The sequence below is a fragment of the Echinococcus granulosus genome, assembly GCF_000524195.1.
Source record: "Echinococcus granulosus chromosome Unknown EG_S00095, whole genome shotgun sequence".
NCBI classification, from domain to species: Eukaryota; Metazoa; Platyhelminthes; class Cestoda; order Cyclophyllidea; family Taeniidae; genus Echinococcus; species Echinococcus granulosus.
In genome coordinates this window covers 9,902-29,685 of record NW_020170475.1, presented here as the reverse complement: position 1 = coordinate 29,685, position 19,784 = coordinate 9,902, and the positions used below count along the sequence as shown (strand labels likewise).

Below are 19,784 nucleotides of genomic sequence, written 5' to 3'. Positions count from 1 at the left end.
GGGACAGGGAAAGTGGATAGCCAAATTGCCCACATAGTCCTAGGAAATGCTGACCGGGAATTACTTCGAGTTGTCATTATTAACCCATAATTAACAAATGTTTCCGAATTTAAAAGTAAATTTTTTGCCATAAATACCACCGCTAAGTACTCGAAATCGGAAAATCAGCTGAGTTAGAAATGGTACTGGATCGCAGCGGTTTCAACTGGAAATTAACCGCTGTACTTTGTCATTAACGCTTGGTTAGAAATAATAGGTAGTCTTCCAACAGAACTTCTCAATAAAAGATGCTTCTCACTGATCTTTGCTGTCAGTCTGAAATATGGCTGAGGTTCCATACTTATCCACTCCTGTCTCGCCTGTTACTGCCACCGGGCGATGTGAACTTGGACTCATTTCTCCCAGGTACATTTTACAATAGCTCACGGGTGTATTTGTCAAGCCTTTCAATTGATGTTAAAAAGGCAGGCATGGGTTGTGTGGGCTGATGCTATTAATATTTTTTGCTTACCTTCAAAAAATTTGATTTAGCTTACAATGAACCTGGTAATTCAGCCACTCACTTACGGCTGTGACGGGGAAGCGGGAAAAATGGTAATTCAAAAGAGCGAAATGCTTAGGGGATCCTTCTCGCAACCCAAATCGTAGACTAGATACTGAAATGCGGACTTACACCAAGCTCCCAACTTCCCTAGGTCTGATGCTAAATTGACGTAGCCACAGATACCATGTCTGCGCTTCAGAGCCAAAAAGGCTACTAGTCCAACGGCAGATTGAAAAGTATTGCTTGAAAACTACCTAATTTTTATTCCCATTGATAAGATTAATTAACCAGTGGGCGGGCAATTACTTGGGTTAACAAAAGACGTTTCCTTCGACTGCCCTAAGGATTGATTTGCTTGTCACTGCACCAGTGACTGATCGAATCTGGTCCACTACAGTACACTTAGAGGGTAGATTTGTCGAATTTAAAGAATAAGCATTTTTTTCACCTTTTAAACCAGAATTAGATTCATTGTGGTGCAAAATTTTATCTATTCTCTTGACTAATTAATAATGGATCCTGAACATTAGGATTTTTTCGAAGCTAAACAAATAATTGGAGAGGATTTGAAGTTGCTCTATTCTTGAAAACGTACACAAAACAGTTTATATGCTTACCCATCCTTCCTTTAGAAGCGGCTATCTTGTTTCGAAAAGACTTTTACCCCGAATGTGAAAGGCATATTATTTTAAGCAATTGAAGAGTATCATAAACCAGTTAATTCCCCAATCAGACCTTTTGCCGTGCAATGCATCGGTTTCTTTGCAATTTTAGCCCTAGAACTTAGAGTTAAAGACGTAATGTATCAATTACAGGAAATGGTACAGCGAGAATTTGATGAGATGTTTGAAAGTGCCAGCGTTGCTTTCCGTAAATGTTGTGACTGATTAGCAGAGCCACCGTGGAAAATAAAGTATTAACTGTTGTCTCAAATGCGATGATCACAAACCTTATCCAAATAGCACTCATTTCTTGAGTAGTTTTAAAAAATTAATCCTAAGTGATAGTTATATAGGACTATGGACTAGCAAATGTTTTTGTTCTCCAGAGCTCGAATTGTTAGAAAGCTCTGTAAATTCTCCAGTTCTTCTACTTTGTAGCCTCATTTGTGTGAGCCCATTCCGCGCCATGGATCTAGCTTCTTCCCACGCATAATGCACTATGATGCTACGATGAGCCAGACTAAACAGTTGATCGAACTGTGTGGTGGGCCTGTTTAACATGCTCTCCATGAATCAAGTGTATTTTTCAACACCACAACGTTTCAAATCAGTAGCAACACAGATACCATTTAGATAGGCTTTTCTTATCAGTGGAACGAGATGTCACCACTCGTGTTTCTCTTTATTTTTACGTACAAAGAAAGTTCTTGCACATTTTGCCAAGATGTTTCCGAGACGTAACTCTCAGGGTTAACGCTTTTCCCATTTCTGGAAGGGTCCAATGTTAAATACTTCACCCGCTTTTGTTAAAGCTCCATTCCCGATTGCTAAACATAACACTTTAGATTCCTGCTTTCAAAAATTAGACGAGTGGCTTTAAATCTACAGGACATTCATTCAGATTTAATTTTCCTTTAGAGGTCAGAGTTTAAAAACGAAACGGTTTTGCCAAGTTACTTAAGATTTGTGGAATCTTTGATTTTTAATCCAGACGCTGGTACCCATACTTGCGGGTAGAATTATTCGCTTCAAATTTTAGATTTTACCAACGTTGGTTGACATTTACCGCAACGCTTGGATCAATCTTTCTTCCCTAAAGAATATTACCCTACATCCACTTTTCCCGATTACTGTATGTCAAGAATCCCGAACTACTGCCACGTCATGGCAGTCAAATATTGAAGTGAAGCGCTTTAGAGACTCGGAGATTGGTCATATCGGCAGGTGATGCAGGCACCAACAGGTGTAAAATACTTATACACCTCCGCTACATTTTGGACACAAGGCACTTGTTTGTGCTGCATCACCCATCAATAAGCCCACCGATATCTCATTGGTATTTTTCGTAAGCCACTCGTCTTGCATCATTCCGAAATTATAGGATATTTTAAGAAAATTATCATCTTATGACTATCCTCCTTCACTAGCTATCAAAACGGTTGATGTTGAGGCACCTTTGGCTAATGACTTCTGAACATTTTAATAAATACTGCGAACGTATAATCATGCTTGTTTCCAGCTTAAGTTGCTCAATACACACTTTCGCATATACCATCCGCTTATTTAGGCTTTAAACTCTTCGCTATCCAATTCGGCGGTTACGGTATCAAATAAATATTCTCAGATGATAAAGGAGTTGTCGTTGTAAAAGAGTGACGGTAAGTTAGCCGTCCTCAAAATAGCACACGCGCTTGGATGGGCTTGATTCTGGTGGAATTGACGTTTAGTACACTATAAAAAGGTCTATTTGCCAGGGGGCCAGTATTATTTTGGCTTGTAGGAGTTGTAAGTCAAATAAAACTTAGCACCTACCTAAAAAATATGCTGATGTTAATGCAGTCAAGCGAAGCGATGACAACGCACAAACACCTGCGGCACGCACTCAAACGTTTGTATGGTTGAGACGACACCTTTGTGTGTCTCTAGTGCGTCTACCTTCCGCAGTCAATTAACTGCAACACACGTCTTCTCTACCGAAATCAATTCTTACTTTGCGTAAACGTCTAATCACTTTTGGTAAACCAGCCGTAGCCGCCGTAGATTGTAGTGGGTAGACACCTCTCCATATTATCACACAATCCAGCAAGATTACGGTCACGAGTTTTGGGGGGAGCAACAATCATTGCAGAATGTGATTTACTACAAACGCAATAACCCGTGAAAATCCTGCGGCCTTCGATCAATTCATGCATTGGTGAATTTCTTCAAATAAGTGTAGGTTACCGGAGCGTGGGAGCGAACCCACGCAAAGGGCAAGCATGAGCCGCGCAAGATTGAAGCCGCACGAGCCATGTCAACCATGATTTGTCGCAATAGTAATAGTCAAGTTAGTTTTAAATCATCAGAACCAATAAATTAAGTATGGGATTAACACGAATTTTTGAGTTTTTAAAACAGTTTGCCAAATAAGATATGGAACCGTGACTCAGCTCAGTCAATTTCAAAATCGTAATTTAGCTCAAACTCCTAGACACAATACTTATGTTAAAAATGTGCCTTTTAGAGAGGAATTGGACCGTTGACTCAAAACCCGTGATTGAGGAGTAGTCAGCATCTCCAAACCAGTGCCGCGGTTTCCCTGAATCTGTGTTTATCTCCATTGACTCTAACTAGTAAATATGTCCCAATCCAATGAGTCTCTACGTTCTATGGGTATGAAAGCCTGGGGAGAGGAGATAAGCGGGGGTTGTGCTACACTAAATTTTCTGCAATGAATAGCGAACATTTTCTGGTACAAAAAAAGCATTTAAAATATTACCAATTCAATTGGACCAAGCATCGGTAAAGTGGCCATTAAAAGATAGTTTTAAGAGGCATTTATCAAGCAGCTAACTTTAAAGATTAAGTACTTTATAAGATTTAAAGTGGGTAATAAATAGGAGCATGGACAAAACCCGCAAGAATAAAAGTTCAAAAATATTTATTAACAAACCTTTACTTATGTTGTTTCAATATTTCTTCCAGAGAGGTGTCGGGCGTACGAATCGAAACTCGTGGTTGAAGCGTCAACTTTCCGTAACCCGAAGGCAGGTTCCGTGTCCACATCTCCCTGAACTTGTACTTGCCCTCCCCACTTACTTATCCCAATAAACATGACGAAATTGAATCAACCTGAGTGTTCTAAGAGTGTGAGGGCCGGGGAAGAGGAGATCTACAAACTCCGTCCTACATGAAAGTATGAGTGAAGTGGGTTTCCAAATAAAGCCACCTAATAAATTCACAGCGCACGAAGCAGCTTGGTTTTTCAAAGTATGGATGATCGGTGTTTTCTTCAAGTGGAATGACTAACTGACAAGTGGGTTGGGAAAGTTATTTAGGGTTGAAATATTCATTCACTACCTGCAACTGATTTAAACATGGAAGATCAATCTACAAAATAACTGCCTTCAGAAAAAATACCATGTTTCATTGAAACCCTACAGTTTATCGTTTTGGCTGGAAAAGTTTTAAAGTAGTATTATACTTAACATGACTAATAATGGACGTTTTTGTTAGTCTGTTGGTCTACTCTTAAAATCGTTTAGTAATCTCAAGGTCAACCAGGTCTTATGCGTGAAAATAGCGCAGTCGTGGGCTACTTCCCATATTTTTTCTGATGGGTGGGTTTTTGAATAAGCTGTTCCGTCTTTTAGTAAAACTGTAATCGGGTAGCAGCTTGTGCCACTGAATATTAAATTCAATGGCGTAGAATGGAATGATTTTGTGGCTGGTGCCGTACTTTTCTAGTTTCTTGCTCCTAGTAACAAAATTTTATTCACTCACATGGTCTTGGATTTGCATGCATTTACTGGATTCAAAGGACTTTTACGTCCTCGGTCTTCCCTGTACTTTGTTTACAATGCCAATAAATGTGTGTATGGGTTAATATTTCTAGGTATTTTCTTATCGATCTCATTATATTCCATCATAGTTAGCAATCTATAACCTTGTAGATCCAGATTGTGTGCTATATAACTGTGGGAGCTTCTATCTTCTTAGCTGATCACAGTTGTTAACAAATCATCTTACTTCCTTTTTTTGCCCCCGGTTTTAAGATCCGTCGATATGCACCAAGCGACGCAAAACTGAAGAAGTCAAGCCTCCTCCAAGACAAGTCGATGCACATATCCGAGCCTTTATAAATGCTGTTATCACGAGTGCGCAGAAATCTACTGACTCGTCTACGAGTACAAAGAGCAAGCTAGCTTCTGTCGTAGGCAAGTCGTTTGTTAAACGCAAACGAAATGTCCCTCGTCGTGACGCCTCAACCCAGACAGAGGAGGAAGATTTTATTGAACCGCCAACTCCAGTGCCTCAACCTCCTCCCTCACCCACTGCCCTCCTGTCCGAAAATGCGGCTGCCTACTACGCGTCTACCGCCACCAGTGAGGGCCCCTTCTCTCTCAACGCCGGGCCTTCCAACACAGATCTGCAATACTTCGCGTCCAACTCCGTCTCCAAAATCTCCTCCTCAGAGGTGCGTCAGCTCCTCACCAATTGGATGCAACAGTACGAACAGTGGTTCTACCAGAATTTTGGCGTCGACGTCAATTCAGTCCCTACCGAAATACACACAGCTCATACTCCTGCACCGCCTCCCCCTCCTCCTCCTCCACCACCACCACCGCTCCAACAAGATTCTGACAGTGATAGGGCTGTCGCCTGTCAAACGCCCTTCCGTATCAGCTCTGGGCCGGTTATGTATCCTCAACCGCTAATCTACGCTCCTGCGAGCATGAACCCTCTAGCTTCGATTTTATCGTCTCAAGTAGCCGCACAGAACTTCCTTTCCAGGTATATCATCACCCAGCAGACACAGCAACAGGAACAGATAATGGCAGTTGCTGCAGCAGCTGCTTCCGTGGCAGCGCTGCCGACACCCCTAGTGTGCCTTCCTCCGGCCAAACCTCGTCCTACGGTTGCTCCTGTCCCGGTAGCTGAGGCGGACGCGGCTGCTGGGATCGATCTGAAAGTGGCCGAATCGCTGGAGCTCTGTGGTCCTGTCACCCAGTACGGCGCCTATGGGATTTTGCGACCCTGCCCCCTCGACGTGATGGATACGCAGAACAGCAACGGCCACAGGGGTGGGACTCAGGAAGGTGGGGAGGAACTGCCGATCTACATCACTCCTGAGGACTATCGCAACAGGCCGCACTCTTGGATGCCGCCTCCACCACCCACTGTGTTGTTAATAAGGAAACAGACTCTGGTGTGTGTGATGCAGGCAAGTGAGCTGTTCAGATGCTTCATTCCATCCTGTCTCACGTGAATAGGCAAAAATGTAATCGGGACTGGTTCATAATTCCCCACTACAAGTAGCATTAAGTCCAACGTCGCTTTTGAATGCGCTATCAAGGTTTTAATTTTGAGGCTGAATTTTGTTTCACCTGACAGGCGAATTGTCGTGACCTATGTAAATTTAGCAATGACTGTTTTTCAGTTTGCACTGGGCAGTCCCATTAAATATTTTATTTCAGATAAAATTTGGTGCCGAAATAATTTCATTTCTAGGATATCTAAAACTACACGAATTCCATTAGCTGTTTTGGCTCAAACCCCTTTCTCTGATGGTGTTTGAATAACTGATAAATTAGTATGCATAACAAATGGTTTCCTTAAAATAGCACCTAGATTTGAACATCCAATGTATTGTTACGTCGTAGAAGATACGTGGTGCCTTTTTCGTGCATTAGCATCACAAGGCCTCAGGTACCGTGCTAGCATTCCAATTCCCATAAACAAAGCTCCCTTGTCATCACTCGGTTTCGTTTCTTCATAGTTTGTTTTCGAAAATCTGGATTTTTACAATGTTTTGAAGTTTTTCGATGGAGAAATTCGTTAAACTTGCATGTAATTTTCCGGGCAGCTGCTATAACATTTTTACTGAAGCTTTATTTATCAAAAGTCTTACTTGTTTGGTTTGTCTAAGTTTCTGAGATATGGTTTTTCGGTCATCCTGCCATTCTTATAAATTTGCGGTAATTTCCTACAGATGGTGCTGTTTCATTTGAAGTTATCTCATTTTATCTTCAATTTGTTGGTCGATGCTTTCCTTTGCTTAAAATATCACGTACAATTTCGTTGAGTTCCCTTCACGTTGCGGAGTTCAAAGTGAAAGTGTCGTCCATGCACTTTAATTTAACCGAGATGTAGCCTTGCGGGGAATAGCTAAACAGGGTGACCTATTTACTTACTCTTTTGGGGAATTCGTTCTAACCGTTCTTTTGCACACTCATCTATTGACGTTGGCGCAATTGGCCCATTGATGGATTTGCCCACTTGTGGTAGAAACGGCTACATTAACCGCAAATGGGAAGCTTTTTGAAGATCCATGTCAAAATTTCTAATTATAGTTCGTTGAAATAGTTCTTTACTTTGAATATCTTCGCCTGACGTGCGCCGTCAGTACACTTTCCCAAAATGTCAAATTACTGAATGGGGCGGGCAAATCTGTTCTTTATTGCAAAATTGATTTGATAAAAGGCCATTTTACATGGAAGGTACTGTGTTATCGATTATGACGTTATGTCATGCCTTTGCCTTCTCCCCTAGCTACAAATTCGCAAGAAGGCGCATGAAATAGACGTGCGGAAGGCGTCCGCCACCAAGGCTCCCGTCAACATTGACTACGTTGCTGCTTTAGAAAGCACGGTGGAGAAGTACGTCAAGGTCAAAGTCACCTACGTTTTCAACCGGATCAACCGCCTCCCCACCAAAGCTCAGACACCCTTCATTTGTGGTCTTAAGGTGAGTTAGGCTGATTTCTTTCGTACTTTGTTGTCCATTTTAATGTTTATCATTACAATTATGGTCTTTTTGAAAAATCAAATTTCTCTGGAAGTATTTATTGACGTTCCAGGGATTCAAAAGTCACTTTTGGTCATTTCAAAAGCGTGAAATCCGATCCGAACAGTTTATTTCCACTCCAATGAAAAAAATAAAGTGGCCGTATTTAGCGTCAGTGGAACCATCCACGGAGACTGTCGTTTTCACGAGTCCCTTTGCATCAAAATGATGCATCATCCTTGTTAAATAAGAATTTTCGGAATGTTTGTCCTGTATCCAAATTCTCTAAAATTGTTTAGATTATAATGACTGTAAAACACTGTATTTGTAATTTTTCATTTTTATTCGCCTGGGTAGATCCATATATCGTTTGCATTCTCTACATTCTCAGCGGGACAGTCATGTTCACTCACTTGTTCTAATGTTGTCGATTACGACAATGCGGGAATTAATTGCCAAAATGGGTTTTTTTCCGACTGAAGGAAACGAGGATTCCTCCATTGGTTGCAACTAGCCAATCTTTCGAATTGCTAATTTTCGTTATTCCCCCGACTTCCAAAGCAATTTTCACCTTCCTTTATACAAGTCAACTATTTGTCAAAATATATTGCAAGGAATATGGGTATGGCTTGGGGCTGGACGAATTAAAGCCCGAACTGATTGACCATCTGTTTTTGCAGGACTCTCATCAGATCGCTTTTACAAAAAAGGTATTTTCGTAAGCAATATATCGCGCAAACTTTGACTGGAACCTACAGAAAGCATTATTTATTTGTCATTTGGGACCTTCCCAAAAAAACCTTTCAAATCAGGTTTTATTGTCACATATGTAGTAAAATAATGCAAAATTCTGTACTGTTGAGGTGAGGAAAAACTCTTAAGCGTATCCATTGACAGTTATTGCTTGAAGTTGTATTGTTTATCCTCTGGTTAAAACCCACATAATTGATAAAATAATATTACAGATGCATTTGGAATAGTTCTAAGCTTACCTTTCAACTCATATTCTTCATTTGCAATGCGTGCGAATACAAGGAATGTCGGAAGGCCTTGAAGTCATACATATTTGGGATTATGGGTTCTGTTGTGGCATTAGCCTAGTCTCTGGAAATCTCGAAGCACGGTTATTCCGTATCCTAGAATTTAAATGATTTTATTTTAGGAATCCTCCCTTCCCCAAATCTTCTTATTTTCTATTTAATTGAATGACCGATTACTAGGAATCGCCAACGGAGAATTTTCCGACTACTTGTTTTATTGCCAGAAAATTAGTAAAATTTTTATTGAAGGTTGTTTGCGTATATGCTGAATATTTTTACTCCCGCTTAGTTCATCCTTCAGTGGAATCGTGGTTAAAATTAAAATCGCACACATTCACGTTGGGAATCGATCCTTGTTGACAAATATTAGTTATGTCTTTATGTCTTTATACTTTACCTCTTAAATGTGTGCGCTGCAAAGGCTACCATTATTATTAATTTACGTCATTCTCAAACGAAATTTCGAGTCAATTCCATATTGTCTCCTATGATGCGACCGAAATCCCGTTTTCACTCTTTTGTATGTTTAAACAAATTTTTCTTACATTTAGTACATTTCTTCAACTTAAATCCTCAGAAGACTTATTTTCAGCTGCTGGGAAATTTGCAGTCAACCTCGAGATCAAAGTAGTGTTTCTAACCACACTGTACGATATTTCAATGTCTCGACGCGATTTTGTACCCATCTCTACGGTTAAATCTACTAATTTCAGCACGTCGTTTTGGAGTCTCCTTCCATTGAAAAAGAGTCAGTGCTACCATTACCCCCGACTCAGTCCCCGGTAACGGCAGAGAATACTAACTGCGAGCCAGAAGAGAATATCGTCGGCGTGACAAACAAGCCACCGTCCTCTAATTCCTTGGACATCGATGAAGAGGACGCAATTGCTGATAGTGGTGGAGAGGAGGGGGAAGAGGATGTGGAGATAGATGCAACCTGCGAGGAGCACTCCAAAGCTATGTACATATGCGATCTGCTCATCGGTGATATTTTCATCTGTCAGGCCCTTGCCGACTGCAAACTCCAGGCCAAAGCATGTGCCGCGCGAGAGGTTAGGTGTCACTTTCATTAGTGCTTATGAAAGTCCGTCCCACCTCAACTATAACAGTCACAGGTTAATGTAACAGTTTTGTCCTTTGGTTACACAGATATGGCGGTGAGAGTGGAATGGTTCTCAAATTTGAGATGACCAGCTCTTACTTATTTACCTCTGCATGGGTTATCTTTAATTTGATTAATTTTAGATATAAGGAGCAATATTTGCCGTTTTTTTTTCTGGGAACACGAGTCTCTTAGCTGTAGCATTCAAGTTATCCTTGAAGAATTCGAGGCACATGAGTCTGAAAATAGTCTCATAAACGTGTGGAAAGATTGCTATCAGTATGTGGACTGAACCGTGAAAATCTGGGATGGGTAGCAAAATCAAATATAGAACTGGAACAAATGCTCCACATAACTATGAAAGTTTCATTACTTTGTAAGAGTGACAGGGTTTCTTTTGTATGTGCTTTTGATGGCCAGGCTTTTTAAAGTGGTTTGTTTTAAGTGTTGTTTCTAAAAATTGGTCCATGCTATTGAAGAAAACGCAACGACTTCGGATCATTGGGCTTGCTCTTTCTGCACCTTCATTTGTGTGTGTTGAATCAAATTTTATTGGGTAGCCATAGTTATGGTTATGGAAAGTTAAAGAAAGCTTGTAGTGATTTAGGGAATTTGACTACTTTTTTCATGACCTGTTGTTTCAGGCGCTGGTGCTTCTCTCAAGGCCCAACTTCCTCGTAGGCGGGGTTCGAACCTGGTACGGTAGCGAAGCCGGCTACAGTGGCGTTGACTACCTGACCCTGTGCCTCAGCCCCAAAGCGGATCAGGTGCCCCAGCTAACTCCCTTTCTGGCCGACCCACTGGTGCCCATCCCCTCCGACCAGCCGGTTAACCCCGGGGACCCTGCGGAGAGCTACAGAGTCTGCAACCCAAAACCATTTCACGACCTCTGGCTCTACACCGCCCTCCCTATCGCTGTCAATGTTGACAACGCGGTCAGTTTGTTTTGCATCCCATCACCCAGGCTCTTTATTTGCCCTATGTTAGCTCCAAATCTTTCCTTGGAAGAAAAAATCGCTAGTAGGTAAATCGGGTAGTTGACATTGGTCTTTTGCGAACCTTAGTCTAGACTGTCGTCAAACGTTGGACAAAGCTCGTAACCCCTTATTAGCCAAACTTTTCTCAAGGGAAAGGGCGCTCTGGGACAATAATTTAAATTTCATATGCAAATCACTTTCACTTGAGCTAATAACCTAGGCAGTTGATGCATTTTTTATCCTTTTATGCGAATTCGGGGAGCTGCACCGTCGTTATTAAGAAGCGGTAAATCGGAAAGTGCATTAAAGATTTCACCTCTATGAGAGTTTAATTAATGATCTTGCAGTCCCTATGAACCACAAATTTAAACTGTATTTTGGCGTAAGCCTAATTTCCCTGGCAATTTGAAATATATAGCGGTTCCCAGTGGATTCTAAAATGAATCATCGCCGGTGTTTTCTTCATTTCGCATGACTAGTTTTCATTCTTTTCGTTTTTGCCACTTCAGGTATAACTGTGAAGAAGAGGTTAATAGAGAATTCTACTTAATACATTTGGTCTTTACATGAATTTAAGAAATTGAAGTGGTTGAAGCTGTGTAATTTTAGATATTTCAACTAAGTAGTCTTTTATTGTTAGTTATATGAAGTCTAGTATCCCCTGTTAACGAATCTGCTCCGTTTTGAAAATGGTTTCCTTTGTTTGTTACCAAAAGACACATCTACGAAGAGGTCGTGCTCTTACATGTCAAAATACTTTTTGAAGGCGTCACCCTTTCCAAGACAAGGGAGTCAGTGGACTTGGCCAAGTAACTTTAACATATGCCTTTTTCCGATCTGAATTGAAGCCAAACATGGTTTCAAACATTCACATCAGTAATTTTTGGTGTTCAATTAATGTTGATTGAACTATAAAATTTCTTCAGTTCGTTTTGGAATTTCTTGAAGGGCTTTCCTTTTTACTCCAACAAAGTGCATCTTTATCTTTCATTATCTCCTGTGCTAAACTGTTTTTCTGTTACTGTTTAGGCCCATCGTCGTTTCCGTGGTCCTTTTCATATCACTTTATCACTCACCAATTTGACTAATTGTTCTTTACGGTTTACAGAAAGGAGCCAAGTATCTAGGGGAAGTGACGATCAAATGCCCCAACTTTTGGATTAGCAACACTAAATCTTGTCGATAATTCATGCATATCTTGAGATGCATCCGCTTATATTGCGACTTTTAGCCCCTCTTTACCAAATTCGATACTAGGTTTCCCTTCTGGATCATCTTCATTAGCTACACACTCGCCAATAATGGGGTGAAAAATCATTTGTTTCTGAAAATGTTTTTTGAAGAGATGGTGGTAATTGATTCTAGCATCTCATCTTTTACACCCACTGATCTGATGTTAGTGTTTCTGCACCTAAAATTCACTGACTACCTTACCCTTTCAAATGTTTATCATTATCAAGGCCTACCATTAGTACTGATTGCTTTTGCTTCGATTGCCAGAGGGTAGTCCTTTTGAGCTTAAGTCATACAAATCAGTGTATGCTTTTTTATGGAACAGTTGGTACCGGAGCAGTTTCTGGCTCAGTCGGCGGAATTCAGCCAAATGACGGTGAATTTTGAGGTGGAGTTCGACTCCGCCAAGGGTGTCTTCACAGCCTTTGGGCTAGTGGACGCGCAGCGCTGCGTCAAGGCGACCGCTATCAACGTTGCCATAGCCCGCGCCAACGCCGCCTCTCGCCTCCTACGACGACTAAAGACCTCACAACCGGTCGTCGGCCTCTTGCTTCCTCCCCCCGATCGTGAGTTGCTAATGAAGTGTACTCAGTAATACACTGTAGATTCAGGTTAGTTATCAACCTGATGAGGCAGTAGCCGATTGCAGGCCGCTGAAACTAATATAATCAACGCAACCGGTTAATGGAACTGCTGCACTCTTTGCCTGTTGAATCAGGCAGTAACATTTATTACAAGCAACTTTTGTGCCAATATGCAATTACTACCTGGATTTGATTTGTTAAATTTTAAGTACGTGGTGTGTTCTGGAGCTCTCTGCAGGTTTTTGTTTTCCATGGAATTTATAAAGTTAAGCTAATTTCCATGGAAACATAGAGGCCCTTTATTCTCGGTGTTTGAGGATACTTCTAGTTTAATTTCGAAAGTCAATCTTGACAGCTGTAGGATTGAAAAGTAGCATTGGGTAGGCTTGTTCGTTTTCATATTAGAATGTCGTGGTAGGTTATTTTTACCCTCGAACCTGAGCAGTCGGAATAATTGTAACCCATGAAGCAGAATAACTGACGTCCCTTAGGTAGACTTTATGATTCCTTCCAAACGCTCTCGTTTGAATTAATTTTAAAAATGAATGCTAACCCTAACTTGACAACCCATTTTAATTTTATCCTGTAATTCTTGTTTACTTTGTACTCCCTTTCAAGAAAATCCTTGTTTTTCTAACAAACAATTGTCTTTTTTCTCATTTAATGGCATCTACTTAAAACTTATTAGAAGTGAGCCTAAATCAAGATTTTCTGGAGTGGTTTTGTGCAATTTGTATTATGATTTTACCCAATTATGCTCTGCTAGTTAACATTAGCAGTCAACGAAATCACAAAGAAAAGCATAAGAGTTTCAGTGGTTAGGCTATGTTGTTTGATGGTTTGACATGCGGCCTAAACGTTATCTGATAAACGCCTTACATCTTAGCTGAAGTAACTGGGAAAATCCAGCAATTACTGTACTCACTTCATTGAAAAGCCTGCGCTGTTTTGAGATCTACCACTCATGTCCGTACTTGATCTTTAGTCGTCTCTAATTGTTCTGTCCATTTGCATATTAGCCGGAGATGAGGAACTGGTCGGTCCACGAATTCAAGACGACGAGGACTCAATGCACCCGCTGTGGGGTCTGACGGAGGCCAGCATTGTAGATAGTCTGATGTGGGGCAAGCACGAGAAACAATTCGCCCTCCCTATCGAGCATCTGGAGGCACATTGTGAAATTTTTGGCAGTTCTTGTGAGTCATTTTTCGGAATACCGTCTAATGCCATATTGACTTCCCTGTATATTGGAAAGTGGCTTTATGTATAAAAGTTGTGTCACTCTTGGAGGAATACTTTCGAATGGAGTCGATTGTATATTGGGGGTTCAAAGCTACTTTGAGACTCAAATTCACAACAACCATCTAAATAGTCATATTTCGATAAATCCATCTCTATTTCGTTTTAATTGAACTGCGGTCTTATCTTTTCCGCATTATTCCTTAAATGTGTCAGAATTGCTTTCTTGACTGAAAAATTGTGACCATTTATCTTTCACTATTGTTAGTATTCGATCCATTAGAAATTGGGATGCCTTTGTCAGTAAGCTATAATATTTTCACTCAAATTGAACATTTGAGTCAAAACATCCTTCTTATTGATCCGTCATCCATAGCGAGTACTCGTCGTTCTTTTTGTTTTAAGGGGACTATTTGTTGTTTTGTCCTTCAGTTCTCAACATGGATTTCTTGCCAAACTCCGTTTTGTTAGAACTTAATAATCTCGCTTCCTCTTCCAACATTTGCTTAGCCGCTAACAGGAACACAGATCCAGAGTTTGCCGTAGCAGGAAGTGGTTTCTTCACCTCCCATGAGCACCTGGAGCAGTACCTGGAGGCGTATGCGGCCTCAGCACTGGTGACCCCGCTACGCATATCACTGCGCGCCCTCCCCCACGCTCTGTGGCATTTTGCACGCACCGCAGCGCACTCCTGGGGCCTCCTCACTCGTATCGAATTCGAGGTGCCGGAACATTTGAACACCGCCTTCCTCCTCGTCTGCAAGCGCGCACCTCTGCCGCGTCTCAAACGCACTCTCTTTGAGCGCACTGAGGTCGGTGTCTTCTATCTTCTCTCCCGCGGCGATCTACCTCCTCCCGCTCTCCGCAGTCTCTCCGAGGCGGACCTCCTTGATGCCGAACCGGCCTCTGCTCCGACCTCTCCTTCCGCCGTTTATCCCCCAACACCGTTATCGGATCCATTCAACCAAGAGGATGACGAGATGGGGATGAACGACTCACTCACTCGCATGGCACGCACTTTCCATGCCACGGCGATAAAACATGAGGCGTCAGACACAGTAGCGGCAGGAGCGGAAGTACCGGAAGCGGCGGACTTGATGCTGGTTTCTGCAGAACTCAATCAGCCCTCCAACGCCGTGGAGATCCTCGACGACTTGCCGCGGCAGCTGATTCCTGGCATCGATTTTTAGCATTCGTTCTCTCTGTGTGTGTGAGAGAAAAACTCCTACGGCATTAGTATCTCTCCCTTTTCTATCTCTGTTTGTGTATCGATGTGTGTAGATTTGTGTGTGTGCTTGCCCGAATATGATTTTGTTTGGGTGAGAGCTAAGTGTGGATGTGAACTAGAGTTGGTTTTATCAATTTTGTTTTATTCTCTTTGTCTCTCACCACTACTACTGGCGGAGGAGGGCAAGCTGAATGACGGAAAGGGGCGAGAAGGGGGATCATTTTTATAGGGAGAGGGAGAGAAGAAACTCTATCAATTGTGTAGTAGATTGGAGGAATAAATATTTTACTCAGATGCTGGTATTTTCTATCTGATTCTCTTTTTTGCTGTTACCACAAAGTTGGTTGAATTTAAATAAATGGTTTGTGGAGGAGGGGTTTATTTTTTTAATTGCAGTTATTGTCTGTTGATAGCAATTAGAGTTTGCTCTGAAATGCATTTATTGTGCAATTCTTGGTACTTTTCTGTTACTTGTACATTAGTGTATGTTTGTACCACTTTCGGCCACTAGTGCATTCATTGACTGAATGCAGAATTGGTGATCATAAGTTTGTTGATTGTGTTTTGTCTTCTTGATAAGATACATAATCTTAATCTTAAAAGTGAATGGCTCTAATCAGCAACCATCGCTAATCTCGATAAATATTCCCCTGATCTAGGATTCTTCAAAATACTGACCTCCTGTTAAGACTACAAGTTGGCGGTGGAGGGTTTGCTGTTTGTTCCATTTTTGTTAAAGGCTTGAGTTATGGCTATAGGGCTGGATCGCGCTAATAGCACATCAACTGCCCGCTTATCATCAAATTAGTAGTTAACCCTCTTTCCTCTCATTTGCGCCAGTCTTCATGCTTTATTTTAATTATGCTGCCATATATTTTAATAGTATGCTACATTTTATCTTAACAACCGTAATAACCTAACGTTCATACTCGATCACGTGCTTCATTAAAGATTTTGAGGCGCAGGCATCTCATGGGTTCAGGAACAACAATTTGGTATAGATGTGCTCGAATCAGTGCTTCAGTGACTCCTTGTATTTTGAGTTGCTCAATTAAACTGACGCGAGTGGTCTCGTTCCACATTTGATACCTCATATGCTACGGTATTGTTACTATTAGTGCTTAGCTTTCGGGGCTCTATTGGGTCGCCAGTTATTACATACCTCAACTCATTAGGAAAGATTTGGCCATTTTAAGTGTAATACCCTTGTATAGAAATGGGCTGGTGGTTGGTATGCACATGGCTTGGTGGTTCAAGGTTTCTAGGCTCAGTCTGGGCGGCGATACTTATGTGGTTCTGGTCGAGTCGGGTGCTGTCTTGCAGGGCTATGGGCTTAATGAACCTTTTAAAATACCTTTGGCGTACTCATGTGCTTCGTTATCGTTTCACTCCGTGCAAGGTTTGTCAAGTTGCAATGGATATCAGTGGCGGATGCTAAATAAAAACATCTACGTTTGTGTCAATGGTTTATGCATTTCGACTCCTCATCTCTATCCAGATGTAGTAACAGTCTGTTTTTATATTGTGAAAGTGCTAACGAACAAGAGTCTTTATACCCCTAATTATGGTATTTTATAAGTTCGAATTAGTTTCTGTTTTAGTCTGTTAGTTGCTGAGACTCTAAAGCGTGGTAAGATTGTGAAGATGTTTTACTGTGTGATTCTCTAGCTATCTCGGTGTTGACGCAGCTACTTTTTAGCATATCTGCTTCGGTACTCATTTTAGCTAAGTCTTAACTGTTTCACGATTCCAGAGGAGTTAATTGATCCGATATTTTCGACTTCGGCCTAACTATATTGATTCACCGTGTTGTCTTGCACGATAACGTCTTAAGGTAACTAGGATTCTGGAGCAGCACTCTCTTCGAAACTGACGGTTTTTCAGGAAGTATTACCTGATTCTGTAGTAGATCGGTAAGAGGATACGCCTGAAAGCTTTTGAGATATCCGTTCCCTCTGCTACTGCTGCTCATTTCGGGTCGATCGACCATCTCTGATCTCCCTTTCCTAATGAATTCATTGGCTTCTCCCCTATTTCCATGGAGCTAACAAGTTGAGGAAGGGTCGCTAACAAGAAAACAGTGAGTTTAACCATTTGATGAGAGGCAGTCCTCTTGACATGTGGACGATAGTTTGACTGAGAAGCTCTGATGGTCATCTGCTCTTACTGCCTTCCCATATTTCCTCCCTTCAGTAAAATGGTTGTTCCAGTCTACTGATTGAAATTCTCTTGGACACTGCCTTCCTTTGAAGATGGTAAGTCACCGCCAATAGCCAGAGGATGAGACACCCCATTTGACTACCACATGACACTTTGTGCTGAGAAACGTCTGATGGCTCCGATTTGGGAATAATTCAGGCACTTTGTTTTACTTTCCAGGGGCATTGTGGTTCTTGGAATATGGACGACTCTAATATGTCCATAATTATCCCCCTACTCGACCCGATCAAATAAACGTGACTGTCTTGCCTTTTTGTCGTTTTGTATATTAACTTTCGTTCATATGAGATTTTTTATCTCTGCCTTTTATTTGCCTAATTTTGAAGAGCTTATTTCATGTTTGTTTAAAATCACGTTGGACAATCAGTCTCACACAATGTTGTTATGTTCGAAATTGTTGATTTCAAAAAAGAACTGGAGATAGTGCAAATAGTGGGGAATTTTGCGTCATCGTTTGTCCTAAGTCAAATTGGCTGATTTTGCAAGTGCCTCTTAGATTTTAGATCGTTCAAGATCCACGCAAATTCCGTTACATGGTCTGACCGGTGATAATTGAATATAGGTTAATTGTCGGCTTAGGAGTTGTTGGAATGCAGTTGAGTGTCTTCAAGCAAATTTGTTCGCTTGGGATTTGTAGCTTATCAAGCGCTAAATTGAGAAGCTGGGCGTGAGTATCACCGCAAGTCATAAGATCCCGTCTTGCAATTCAACTACCAGTTCTGTAATGAAATAGTTGATAAGGTGTTAGGAATTTGGCTCAGCATTAAAAATATGGCATAAGTAAGTGGTTTTATACTTACACCAGTCAACTAGAGCGCACGAATTAGCTGAAAGTATTGCGTTTCATTACAATAACCTTCTTTTCATCATGCATTCCTTTCATTAAATTGGAATATAATGAAATGAATGATAGTCGGAATGCCAAATTATGTCATTAGTGCTTTTATTTACCGCTCTAGAACAGGAACTACGTCCATCAATGTTTTAATTTCATTGGAAATACGGCTCTTATCCTCAAATCGTTCAACGGGATTACTGCTATTAGAAACGATAGAAAACCGTAAGAACAAAACCCGCACAGTTTTCACGATTTGCTAGTCCAAATTATACAAGAAGCCAAATTCCTTCAGTTGGACATTTACCTCACTGTGTATTCATCAAACTGATTAGATGCAGTGCCTTTGAAGGCAGTGACAACGATAAACAGACAGGTTGAAATAAATAGCAGAAGAAAAGCAATCGAGATTGTTTATTGAAAGCAAGCAAACACAGTGAAGTGATGGTGAGGAGGGGGAGAGAGCAGAGGTGAAAGGCACCAAAGGAGCACTCAAGAGTCGACGAGATCAGCTTTGAGAAGAGCGAAGTCCTTGACGAAGGGAGCAACGGTCCTCGTGCAATAAGCTGATGCAGAGGAGAGTGCACTGAAGCCAATGAACATGAGGGACTTGACGAGATCACCGAAAGCCCTGTCGACAGCCGCAACAACACTGACAACGCCCACGGCCTCCAGCCACTCCAGACAGGTGAGGATCTCTCCTCGACGCACCATGCTCCCACCACCACCACCACCACCACTACTGCCGCTACCGCCCTCAACTTCACTTTGAGGGAATGGTGATGATGGCGGTGGTGGTGGAGGAGGAGGAGGCAGAACGATGACGGCTGTGGCAGGAGCAGGCGAGTAGACGAGCCACTTCCTCCCTGCACCGCCGCTCTTTCGCCAAGCTTCCAGGTGTCTTGCTAACTCGGCGTCATCCTTCGGCACGGAGGCAAGGATTTCCAAGTGGTCAGGCAGAGGTGGTAGTGGTGATGATGGTGGTGGCGATGAAGGAGCTAGCCTTGCTGCAGAAGTGCTGACCCCCTCGTTGGTGCTGGCAGTGGTTGAGCGAGCGTCAAATATACGGCCGAGGCCAGGAATCGGGACTATTACAGCGAAAGTGTACCGTCATCTTGGAGGAACGCGTCATTTCATTTTCATTCACAACCATCATTTCGCAGTGCTGCTGCTCTGTCAGTAATTCCTCTTGTGTTGACAAACGCGTGAATTCGAACTGCCTTCTATCGATCTGTGCTTGAGAGCCAATGAGACGCGAGTGGGGGCTGCCCAATCAGACGTCTCACCTGCTAGTGGCTTCTACACTAGTCATCCACTAACTTTTTTCCCTTCATCTGCAGACTATCCGCTTGAAA

At 41.8% G+C, this 19,784-nt stretch overlaps 2 protein-coding genes across 2 annotated transcripts in view; one reads left to right on the top strand and one right to left on the bottom strand. All coding sequences in view use genetic code 11, as the record gives it.

Moving 5' to 3' along the window:
* Positions 1 to 3,824: 3,824 nt before the first annotated feature.
* EGR_08062 (hypothetical protein) lies at positions 3,825 to 15,336 on the top strand (the record flags this gene model as incomplete). The annotated part of the gene is made up of 8 exons (XM_024497311.1): positions 3,825 to 3,858; positions 5,241 to 6,394; positions 7,738 to 7,932; positions 9,725 to 10,063; positions 10,758 to 11,048; positions 12,649 to 12,889; positions 13,927 to 14,103; positions 14,579 to 15,336. 8 exons carry the CDS (start codon positions 3,825 to 3,827, stop codon positions 15,334 to 15,336), a joined length of 3,189 nt encoding a protein of 1,062 aa, XP_024348249.1.
* Positions 15,337 to 18,921: 3,585 nt separating this feature from the next.
* Positions 18,922 to 19,784, bottom strand: part of EGR_08061 (hypothetical protein) — a gene marked incomplete at both ends in the record, with an annotated part of 4,853 nt that continues 3,990 nt past the window's right edge. The window contains one exon of the mRNA XM_024497310.1: positions 18,922 to 19,465. Coding sequence (XP_024348248.1) covers positions 18,922 to 19,465 — 544 coding nt within the window. The remainder of the gene's footprint in view (positions 19,466 to 19,784) is intronic.